Source organism: Babylonia areolata, chromosome 11, assembly GCF_041734735.1.
Source record: "Babylonia areolata isolate BAREFJ2019XMU chromosome 11, ASM4173473v1, whole genome shotgun sequence".
NCBI lineage: Eukaryota > Metazoa > Mollusca > Gastropoda > Neogastropoda > Buccinidae > Babylonia > Babylonia areolata.
Genome location: NC_134886.1, coordinates 12737614 through 12750592, shown reverse-complemented (window position 1 = coordinate 12750592; position 12979 = coordinate 12737614). Strand labels below are relative to the sequence as shown.

Here is a 12979-nt window from a genome sequence, read left to right as displayed (position 1 = left end):
AAGACTTCCCTTTTGTCGCCTCCATGTGAGAACGAGAGGGAAACGAAGAGTAGAAAGATGGACCTTCTTTTGGGATTCCTGATTTTCATAATAACCGTATCCCTTATTCTAGCCTACAGAATACTAAGGTCAGTATGACTGAAAATTTGTATAGTATATCAAAAATAACTGATGAATTACTGCTTTTTTTCTGCTTTTTTTTCAACATTTTTTATTCAGACAAAGGTTTACAGATACAGAATTTATATGTTTTGTGCATTAGAAAGTATAGGGTAGGCATATAATTAAGTTCTAAGTACTGACAAATCTATAACAGCAAAATATATGTTCAATGTCAAAGTTCCAAGGTAGCATTGAAAAGCTTAATCTTGTATCAAACCGTTATAAAGTGCCCATTTTTCCACAAACTTGTTATATTCCACAGTTATGTTAAAGGCATACTTGTCTATTTCATATGCCTGTTTAAGGTCTTTTTTGAACATCTGTAAGGTTGGTTTTACTTTGTTGATTCTACATTTGTGTATATAGAATTTAGCTATAGAAACATTCATCAGTTTTCATTTTGTTATGTCCAAAAAGCACCAGTGTGTCGTTCAGGTTGTCTATCACAACGTAAACACTTTTCTTTTAAATATCTCACAAACTCCTTCCAAAAATGTTGTACATGGTTACATTCCCATAAATAATGCAGAATTGTATCTCTTTCTTCCTTACAAAAATTACACATGTTGGAGTATTCCCATCTTCATCAAAACTGAATTTGTCACAAGAATATGGTAATTAATTTTCATCTGGAACCATTTCAACCTTATTTCATGGATTTTTTTTGTATTGAAAAAAATGTTTTTCCAATCAAGGTTGTTTTCAAAAATCAAGTCCCATTTTTTACAGGCATTTGGCTTTTCTGGTTTTCCAATTATTATTTCATAGAAACATTTCGTTCCTCTTGGGGCCTTTATCATTGCAGTGTATGCTTTATTAAAGCTGGTTCCATTGTGATCATTGTTTTCAAATGTTATGTTTTTTTCTCTTAAAAAACTTTTAACTGAATTAACACAACCGAAGAATTCTAACATTGGGACCCGATTTTCAATTTTATCTTGGATTTCTTGAATATTGAAAAAATGTCCATTCCCTTTCACAATGTCTCTCACATAATAAACATCTTTTCTGACCCAGTCTTCAAAATACAAGACTTTACCATCAATCTTAAATTTGTTATTGAAAAACAAAGGTTCCATCAGGATATCTTGCTCAACATGTATATCAGTTTTGTCATAAAATTCTGTGTAGCTACAAAACACATCTTTCCAAAAGGGGTTTATTATACGTCTTCCAACTGTAAGAACTACTGGGCCATGTTCTTGTAACATTTCAACTTCTGGACATTCTTTTGATAATATAATTTTCCATTTTGGACGATAAGACATATTGTAGCATTTTTTCAACCATGTGAGTTTTAAAGCTTTTATAAATGATTTTCAACCATGTGAGTTTTAAAGCTTTTACAAATGATGGAATATGTGGAATATTTATACCTCCGTTTTGTACACTGTGCACTGCCACTGATCTTTTAACTTTGTCCTTCTTTTTATCCCATACAAAATTAAAACACATTTTTTGCAATTCTTGAATACTATTATCTGGTGGGTTTGGAAGCATAATCCATAAGTAAATTAATTTTGACAAGATAATTGACTTAAGGACAGCTACTCTTCCTAGACATGTAATTGGTCTTTTTATCCACATGTTAAACAGTTTTTTTGTTTCATTGAACTTATCAGTTATATTTAAATCTGTTATAATATTACTTAAATCGTTAGTAAACCAGAGCCCAAGGATTTTAAACTGTGGTGGATTCCAATTCATTTTCAAATTTGATAAATAACCTGTATCACAATTACGCTTATTTCCCAGCCATACATTGCATGTTTTTTCGTGATTTAATTTGAGTCCTGAGACTGTTTCAAAATCTTCTAGTTCTTTGAACAGTTCTCCATATGATTTTTTGTCACCCTCTAAAAAATAAGACGTATCATCAGCAAACTGGCTAATCTTAAATTCTACCTCTGATATCTTAATACCTTTTATGTTTGTATTTTGACGAAGTTTGCAAGCCATTATCTCTGCGCACAAAATAAACAAATAGGGCGAGAGTGGGTCTCCCTGTCTACAGCCTCGTTCAATCTGTATACTTGTAGATACTTTACCGTTAACTATTATTGAGGATTTCATATTGGTGTAGAACACTTTTACCCATCCACGAATATCCTCACCAAAACCCAAATGTTTTAAAACTTTATGCATATATTTCCAACTAACTGAATCAAAAGCCTTTTCAAAGTCTATTGAAACTAATAGTCCTGGTAGATTTTTTTCCTTCAAGTAATAGATTATATCATAAATAAGCCTTAGATTATCTCCTATATATCTGCCAGATACAAAACCCGTTTGATCTTCATTAATAAGTTTATCCAGGACTGTTTTCATTCTATTTGCGATGCAGGTAGAGCCAATTTTATAAGTTACGTTTAACAGTGATATTGGACGCCAATTTTTAAGATATTCTCTTCCCATTTTATATATTCTTTTCCCATTTTATACATTTTTAGTGATATGCTGTTGTTTTGAAATCAGTGTTTTGTTTTTTGTCACATTTTCAACTTGCTAAACATTAGTCAGGTAATTTGCACAAAAACATCATATTTTCTGGACAAATGGATATCTCCAAACACAAAATCATACTAGAACAACCACTATATATATATATATATATATATATATATATAAAAGAGATAGATACACAATACATTGTGAGTTCTCCAAGTGATAAGATGGATGTGAGGCCACGCCCCCTCAGCCTCCACCCCCCCCTCCTCACCCCTCTCACACGGTCACTTGATTCAGTTCTCATCAGACCGCGTTGGCTGCGTGCCAAGAATATCGCTCTGCTGCTAATTCGGTCATGTTCTGTCGACTGCTAACATCTGTACAGCTGGCATCACTCACTGACAGTCGCATCTTGGCCACTCTCTTGATTGCTCCCTTTATTTTCTATCAGATCGTCCTATAAATGTTCATCACTATCTTCTCCTTCGAATTTACACTTCAATTCTTTCTGAGCTTCAGCTAAAGAAAGAAATCTTGGTTGATTTAGTTCGTCACGATCGCATGTCTTGAGCACGGCGTCAGTCTGACATTTTGTTGAGCGAGAGAGGAGAGAAGTCGGGCAAACACTGGGACATTGACCCAACCAAAACGTTCAAATAAATTATAAAGGACTGCTTCATGACGTAGATGGGGTTTCTAGCTATGAATAGAATCTAGAGAGATTCCCCAGGCTAAAGCTACCACTATTTTTGTCAACAAAGTGAATGCAAACCAGGGAAAAGTCAGAATATTTCGATGACGCGTTATCTCATCATTGTGGCAGCGAAGCATACATGCTTTCCATGACAAGTTATCTCGTCATGCAGGCAGCCTAGGGGTTAAGAGATCATCTGATAAAACAAGGAATATTAAGGCAAAACTTTACTTAAGACATTGGAATACTAACATCCATAAATTTACTTTTACTATTCAAGTTATCAAGTACTGGAACAGTCTGAACACTAACATTAAAACTACATAGTCTTAAGTTAAAAAAATCTGCTTGATGGTGATCCCAAAATGTAACAAAGTTTTAAAGGATTTGATGAGTAAAATTTTATTTTCAGTGATGATAAAAGGAAATTATAATATGTATGCAAAGCAAACCACAAAGAAATTCTTTAACAAAATGGGGTGTTAAAGGACTGAGAAGTCAAAACAATTAGCTCATGCTACTACTACTACTTATACATACCCTAGTTACATCCGTACTCAAGAAACCTGATCTTGAGAAAGTCCTAAAAATAAGATACCTATTTCAAATTTACCCTTTCTGTCAGTATCAGTATCTGTAGCTCAAGGAAGCGTCACTGCGTTTGGACAAATCCATATACGCTACACATCTGCCAAGCAGATGCTTGACCAGCAGTGTAACCCAAAGCACTTAGTCAGGCCTTTAGAAAAAACAAAAATAAAACAAACAAAACAAATAAAGAAGTAAATGAATGTTTGAATAGGAAAAGGAAAGAAAAAGAAAGATAATAATGATAATAAAGAATAAAAAGATAAAATAAAAAGATAATGATGATAACAAATAAACAAATAAGCAAATAAATGTAAAACATACAGACACACCTGCACACAAACACACACACACACACACACACACACACACACACACACACATATGTATGCATAACAGATATGCAACAAACATGCATGTTCACAGATATGAAAGCACAAACACACATAAATGCACACAAGCCTTGACATACACACACACACACCATCTCCTAAATTACCCTGCACCCCCGCCCCCCACCCTCCCCCACGCACACACACACACTCATTCCTAGGCTATGTATCACAACTTCCACGGCACACACACACACGCACACACACACTCATTCATTCAAGCACACACATATATATATATACACACATCCCCCACCCCCCCTACTTATACAGATATTTATATGCACACCCACATGCTCCAATATTTCGTTGCTCCCACAATACAGACATGCATACACATACACCTCATCCTCTACACACACACATACACACACATGCATAGAGCTGTCCTGTCACGTGTACATTTACACACTCGTGCGCGCACACAGACATGCATGCGCGCCCCCCCCCACACACACACACACACACACACACACTCACACACACACATGTATGCATAACAGATATGCAACAAACATGCATTTTCACAGATATGAAAGCACAAACAAATACACATAAACGTACACAAGCCCCGACACACACACACACACACACACACACACACACACACACCATCTCCTAAATTACCCTGCACCCCCGCCCCTCACCCTCCTCCACGCACACACACACACACTCATTCCTAGGCTATGTATTGCAACTTCCACGGCACACACACACACACGCACACACACACACACACACTCACTCATTCAAGCACACACACACACACACACACACACACACACATATATATATATATATATATATATATATACACACATCCCCCCCACACCCCCACTTACACAGATATTTATATGCACACCCACATACTCCAATATTCCGTTGCTCCCACAATACAGACATGCATACACATACACCTCATCCTCTACACACACACATACACACACATGCATAGAGCTGTCCTGTCACGTGTACATTTACACACTCGTGCGCGCACACAGACACGCATGCGTGCCCACACACACACACACACACACACAGGCTGCCACTTATTGGCTGCAAGAGGGGTGGGAAAAGATCTCTGATGCCAGGAACGTGGCGTCTAGCATGTTTCTTAGTCTATTGTATTTTGAAAAGCCCAGAGAGACTGTTCCGTTTTGAAGAAATTTGCGCAATGTTGGTTTGGAAATGATACCAGTATTCGTTTGATTTGCAAAGCATCGTGCTCTACCTTTCATGCTGACTTAGGCCACTCCTTCTCTCTACCGTTCTTTCTTTGAGGTGATTGATGGTGTGATGGCCTTGTGCCTGTTCGTTTTGGTATTCTTTGACTTTTCTGAGGATTTCTGATTTTCCTAGATGTAGGCCACTCGTTCTTGTGTTACCAAGTCTGTCAAATCGCTCATTTCCTTTAACTCCTGCATGTCCTGGGCAGTTACCCAATATGACTATGTGAGTTCTTAAATCTGTAAGTTGAGCATTTCCTCATGCCACTCTGGGCTTCCCATTCCACTTTGAAGTTTTTGTATGAGGTTTATTTAGTCTATTCGATTAGAATCATGGCATATTGGGCTCCGGGCCTATGGATAGATGACAGCCACTGGAGAGCATGAGTCACAGCTTCAACATCCATTGTTAGGCTTGAAGTTGTGACTTTGTAGGCAGCATTCTCTTCCCTAATTCAGTAATTGTTTTTCCATTTTGATTCCCAGTGAATCCCCAGCCGGATTGGTTTTTGGTGACTGAGCCATCTGTGTATATGATGGTATCATCTTCTTTACTGTTTTCTTCTAGGGTAGCTTCACTTCTGCATCAGTTTTGCCCTCTGGCCATGCCTGACAAGTCTTCCTAGAGTGGGTGAAATGGCTGTGTTGAATAGACTCTTTCTGTCAAAAGAGTTGTTATTCGTCAAGTCCTCAGTTATTTTTCATCCAGTGACCTCCTTGAGACAGAATCACAGTAAAGAGACAACCTTCTTACACAAACCCAACACATTATTATCCTGTGCCGACAACAGAGATGCCTCAGTTCTGTGTCTGCTTGATCTGTCAGCAGCCTTTGACACCATAGATTATGATATATTCTTCTCAACCGTCTTCACCATACATTTGGAAATTCTGGCACAGCTCTCGATTGGTTCAAATCTTACCTATTCAGTTGCACTCAGCTGACCTCTTCCTGTTCGATATAGTGTTCACCAGGGTTCAGTTCTTGGTTCCGTATTATTTAGTCTGTACACTCAGCCACTGTCCAACATTGTCAGACAACATCAGTGTGATTTTCACAAGTTTGCAAATGACAAGCTTCCTCCCCAAATTCATACACACACACACACACACACACACACGCACACACGCACACACCATCCCCAACAAAGAAATGTCTGGATCAAAATCAGCCCAGTGTCAAACCCACTGGCACTCCAGAGAGTGTGATAGCCCACCCTCTAGAGGTACTACTTCAACTTCCCCATTCCTCCCAGTACTGGGTCACATGATTACCAGAAACAGAGGAGAACCTCTCATCTGATTACAGAACACTTAATGCCACTGCACATATTTTTATTTCTATACAAGATCTAATATTCACTAATACATAAGTGAAAATTTTGACACAATAATATGATCAGAAACTACCAAAGTGTTGCTACCAGTGTATTTAATGTATGTTTTTCTTATTACTTTTTGTACTCTGCATTGTCATGTGCTAGGAACTTTTGGTTTTGCGAAGTTCTAATCACTCTGACCTTGTAAATTATTTGTATTTGTATTTCTTTTTATCACAACAGATTTCTCTGTGTGAAATTCGGGCTGCTCTCCCCAGGGAGAGCGCGTCGCTATACTACAGCGCCACCCATTTTTTTGTATTTTTTTCCTGCGTGCAGTTTTATTTGTTTTTTTTCCTATCGAAGTGGATTTTTCTACAGAATTTTGCCAGGAACAACCCTTTTGTTGCTGTGGGTTCTTTTATGTGCGCTAAGTGCATGCTGCACACGGGACCTCGGTTTATCGTCTCATCTGAATTAGTTTAAAAACAAACAACAGAAACCCAACCTTAATTGTCATCAGCACTGCATGTATGTGCATGCACACACATTATGTGCCTCCTACTGATGCACACACTCACACACCAGTTACACAAAGGGGCAGAATATGGGTTCATTTTAAGGATGCACCATGCATCATTGCCATATCTTTAAAACTGCATTGGGGTTTTCTGACGTGGATCAGTCAGACTTGTTAATTATGCACACAATCAAAGGTTTCAAACGGCATTAGCATAAAAAAAAATGGCTAAGTCAGTTTCAGACAGAGTGAAACACAAATTTCTAGTATCATCCTTTGGATAGATTTTGCTAGCCCACGCTTTATCACAACTTTGAGATAAATTTCTCTCACTTTACCAGAAAGCGTTGGATTGCAAGAAAGTGTGGTCATTCCCTTCCCATGCTTTCTCTCAATTGCAAGAAACCATGGGGGTCACCATCACACTTTCTCATATATTGGGAAGCCCCCCTTATTTTTATCAAAAATATTTCTGTGGTCATTGGGGTTGGTTTCTTGTGTTTTCCCAGTGCAAATCTTAAAGAACAAGAGAGGCAAGGCCTTCAAGACTCACTTGTGATACACTTTTAAAAAAATCTAAGCTTTTTATGTATTGAGTATAATTTCAAAATGTAATGTTTAAAATGAGAAAGATCAGTTTAAAACAAATTAAGTCCCCTAGCATTAATTACAGAGTAATTTCCCTTCTTTACTATCTGCACCAAAACGTTTGCAAAATAAATATAACTTCCATGCTTAGCAAAAGAAGTTCCTGTTTGAACAAAAAATGATAATAATGACTGCTCTTGTTGTTGGGTCAGAATATCAGATCAAAGTGCCAAGTTTAGAGAATACAAAAAATATAAATATAACAGTAAATGCAGTTTGCATATAATTAGGCTTCATTTTTTATTTTTGTGTGCCCATCCCAGATGTGCAATATTGTTTTAAACAAGATGACTGGGAAGAACTGAATTTTTCCTATTTTTATGCCTAATTTGGTATTTGCAGAGAAAATGTCAATGTTAAAGTTTACCACGGACACACAAACATACACACACACACACACACACACACACACACAGACAACCGAACACTGGGTTAAAACATAAACTCACTTTGTTTACACAAGTGAGTCAAAAATGAAAGAGTAGGGAAAGAGAAAGAAGTGGACGGCGACATTAATAATCATGATAATGACAGTGGCATTAGCGAAGACAGTGATGATACTGAAACTGACATATGTTTATTGTATTTCATGTCAGATGGATCATTGCAATGCATCGACCTTAAATTCAACATCGGAATCAATAGCAGACAACAAAATGAAGGCAGGGTGTATAAGTCAGACAAAAATATATACCAAGACTTGACCCGAATCTTTCCTGGGGGATGTTTGGGGGGAAAATAACATCGAAAAGATTCAACTTTCTATATAAATGTGATAGAAAACGGTGTTTCACGATATTTTACACTCGCGCAGGGAGCATTAAAACAGGACGGAATGAAGTTTTGATGTTTGTTATGATACATCCTTTTGTCACATTTATTTAGAAAGTGCCTTCATTTCATGCTTGTTCATATGTTTATCTGTTTGTGTTAGCATCCTTTTCGTATGCAACGTTGCACTGAAATTAGCTTATCAGTATCAGAGGAGACACTTATAACATGAAAATATTATTTTAAAAACAAAATGAAAAAAGGAAAACAAATCAACCAGCCAACCAACCAAATAGACAAAAGGAAACACACACAGAGACACAGACCCACACACAGAGACCCACACAGACACGCATACACATACACTCACTCATTCACTCACTCACCCACTCACACACACACACACACACACACACACACACACACACACACACACACACACACACACACACACACACACACACACACACACACACACACACTTTAACCAATAGTGGCAATACTGTGCCGTCACCATCACTGTCTGCACTTTCATCACTATCACTATCATGATCGTTTTTGTCATTGCCGCCCTCTTTATCTCTCTCGTGTTTTTCTCTAAGATTTGTGTTGGAAAAAGACAAGAAACCAACCTTGATGACAAAGGAAATGTTTTTGATAAAAACAAGGGGGACTTCCCATACTTTCTCACACATTGTGAGAAAGTGCATGGTCACTTCCCACACTTCCTAGCAATTGAGAGAAACCGTAGTAGGGGAATGACCATGGTTTCTCACAATCTCATGCTTTTACCTAAAGTGATGAAATTGTGGGATTGTGATAGAAAGCGTGGGTTGACAAGGTTTATGTGCAATTTATCAAGGTAAGATCAGATATGGGTGAACATGTCATGCTTTTCTTGTCTTTTCCAGGCCATTGTTTACTGTGCAAGTCAACTGCTGGTTTTGTAACCATGACACCCAGGTTCCCTTTGGGAACAGAAATTGTTGGGACTGTCCTCACTGTGAACAGTACAATGGTTTTACCACTGTGAGTTACTGCACTTCAGCACTTTCATGAGTGAAAGGACCTTTTTAAAATGCAAAATTGCAGGTTCTTACACTCTCTCTCTCTCTCTCTCTCTCTCTCTCTCACACACACACACACACACACACACACACACACACACACACAACCACACTTATGACTTGCATTTTTTTTTTTTTTTTTTTTTTAATTGAAATACATTCTTTTGAGGAAGACCCATCACTAACCTTCGCTTTGCAGATAACAGTGGTGGCCTGGCAGAAAGTGAGCAAAGACTTGAAACATTAACAAGATATGGTGTGGAAATCAGGGGGGTGCGGAGGGGGGGGGGGAAGAAAAAGAAATGATGGCCAGCCACAGCACCACTATCACTGCTGATAAAACTGTCCAAGGATAGAAGCTAGGAACTTGTTTCTGTGAGGATGACTGTTTTGGAGAAACACAGTGACCACTGAACATGAACATAAGACCAGAGGGACTCTGCATTCCATGAGAATCTTGTGTCACAAAACCACAGCATTGACCTGGACAGGACTTTGGTGCTATGCACGGAAACCAGTTTGTAGAAGAGGAAGGATAAAGAAGCTGTGCATCCACATCAAGATGAGAAGGCCCAGCCTAATCTGTAACACTGGCCTGGAGCTCTCTTCAGTTCATGGGTCTATTAAAATACCACAGTTAGGCACCTTTTGCTGGGCAACATTGGTGCAGCTGTAAATTAAGTTTACTCACAGCTTAATTGACTACCAACTTTCCTGTACTATTTGTGCTGAGGAAGATGGTTTAAAACCATCGAAATATACAAGTAAGTTCAACTTCAAGTCATGCAATTTCTTCTGTAAACTAGGAACTATTCAACATCTCACCCACAAGAGATCTATCATCAGCAATGAAAGATTCAAACCAGAACTCCTCTCTCACAAGGATGATGATGCTCGTCCTTTGGATTCGAAGATAACCATGTCTTCAAAAATCAAATGGAAGATTGGTGGCTGTGGGTTTGGAGGTGACCGGGCCCAGAAGGCTCGCCCTCATGTGGGACACAAGTGAGTGGGTGCTGTTGTGGCAGTGGATGCTGCTTGGGCACAAGCTTTAGTTGCATCTCAGTGATGTGCCTGGCTTCAGCTGCACGGGCTCCTGTGGTGATCTTGTGCCAGGTTGGACAGTCCAGAACAAGCATCTTCCATGTATTGATGTTGAAGCCCAGATCTTTGAAGGACACTTTGAGGTAGTGTTTGTAGCATTTCTTCTGCCCTCCAACTGCACATTTGCCCTGACACAGTTCTGCTTAGACAGTCAACTGTCTGGCATTCTGACCACAGTTGACTGGCTTGGGTTTTCTGCACAAGTGTGTAGACACTGCAGAGGCCAGCTTTTTCCAGGATTTCCGTGTTGGGGACTTTGTCCTGCCACCTGATGTGGAGTGTGCAGAGACAGCTCAGGTGGAAGCGATTGAGCAGTTTGGCATGTCTGCTGTAGACAGTCCAGGTCTCGCTGGCGTAAAGGAGGGTGGTAAAGACCACTGCACAGTAGACCAACAGCTTGATGGTAGCTCTGAATCTTCTCTGCTCCCAGACGTTCTCACAGTCTCCCAAAGGCGGTGCTGGCTTTGGTGATCCTGTTGTTGACCTCAGTGCCTGTGTTCACTGCGTGTGAGAGCATGCCGCCCAGGTAGGTGAAGTTGTTGACTGCCTGAAGGTTCTGCCCATTCACTGTGATGCTCAGCTCCTGGTATGACCTTCATGGGGCAGGCTGGCACATGATTCGGTCTTTTTGGTGCTGATGGTGAGACCGAAGTTATCGCAGACGTGTGAGAAGCAGTCCATTTCACACTGCATCTTCTGCTCTGTGCTGGTGTTGAGTGCGCAGTCATCAGCAAACAAGAAGTCTCTAGAGGATGACAGTCTCCTTCACCTTTGTAACAACCTGCAGGCATCTGAGGTTGAACAATCTCCCGTCAGTCCTGTACCTTACGTGGATTCCTTCTGACCAGTCACGAAAGGCATCTGTCAGCTGGCAGAGAATACCATACTGAATAGAGTCGGTGCGTAAATGCAGCCTTGTTTGATGCTGTTTGTCACTGGGAAGGCCTCTGATTCGTCCCTGTCATCCAGAACTTTGACCATCATGCTGTAGTGGAGCTGCTGGACGATTGTGATGAACTTGCTGTGGCAGCCAAACTTCTCCATGATCATCCACAAGCCTTCTCTGATGACCGTATCAAAAGCCTTAGTCAGATCAACAAAGGTCATGAAGAGGTTGCTCCTGGCATTTATCCTGGAGTTAGCACGCAGCAAAAATCATGTCCACAGTCCCACATTCAGCACGGAAGTCACACTGGCTTTCTGGGAGGAGACCTTGCTCAAAATGTTGGAGAAGGTGGTTGAGTAGGACATGGTCCAGAATCTTCCTAGCAATGGGCAAGAGGGAGATGCCTTGGAGTTTGTCAGAAGACTGGCTATTGCCTTTCCTCATGTAGATGTGGACTATGCTTGCATCTTTCAGCTGTTGCAGGATCTGTCCCTCGTTCCACATGGACTGGAAGAGTTCAGTCAGCTATTGCATCATGGCAGGGTCTTCTGTTTTGCCACAGGAGAGTTGCGTCACTGTCTCCTGACTTCATCTTCTGTGGGGAGGGTGTAGAGTCCTCATTGATCTCTACCTGGGACAGGCGGGCAGTGGTCTCATTGGTGATGTTGGCAGGACGGTGGAGGAGGTTGTTGAAGTGCTTATCCCACCACTCCAGAATCTGCTGCTTCTCTGTCAGCAGCTGCATCCCATCTACATTGAGGAGGGGTGGGGAGCCGGAGGACTGGGGTCCGTATACAGCCTTAAGTGAATCGTAGAAGTGCTTTGTGTCGTGGCTGTCTGCATAGCCCTGAATTTCATCCACCTTCTTGCTGAACCAGCTGTCCAGCATCTCGGGAAGTTTCTTCTGCACCTTTTTGCGTTAGCAAGGGCATTTTCCTTGGCTTGTGATGTGTGGTCGTTCTGATGTGCTCTGAACAATTGATTTTTCTTGGTTATCAGTGGCAGTATTTTTTCATCATTCTCATTTAACCAGTCTTGGTTTCTTCGGGTTGGTTGCTGGTCCAAAATGTTCGAGGGCAGTAGTGTAGACAGCATCTCTGAAGGCCATCCACTGTTCTCAGTGCTGGTCCTGTCTTCATGTAGTGTGTCTGGCA

General features: G+C 40.1%; 1 protein-coding gene across 4 annotated transcripts in view; it reads left to right on the top strand.

Moving 5' to 3' along the window:
* Positions 1-6: 6 nt before the first annotated feature.
* Positions 7-12979, top strand: part of LOC143287541 (uncharacterized) — a 74957-nt gene continuing 61984 nt past the window's right edge. For all 4 annotated transcript variants that reach the window (XM_076595597.1, XM_076595596.1, XM_076595595.1 and 1 more), the window contains exons 1-2: positions 7-128; positions 9680-9797. In XM_076595597.1, the coding sequence (XP_076451712.1) occupies positions 58-128; positions 9680-9797 (189 nt within the window). In that variant the 5' untranslated portion in view covers positions 7-57. The remainder of the gene's footprint in view (positions 129-9679; positions 9798-12979) is intronic.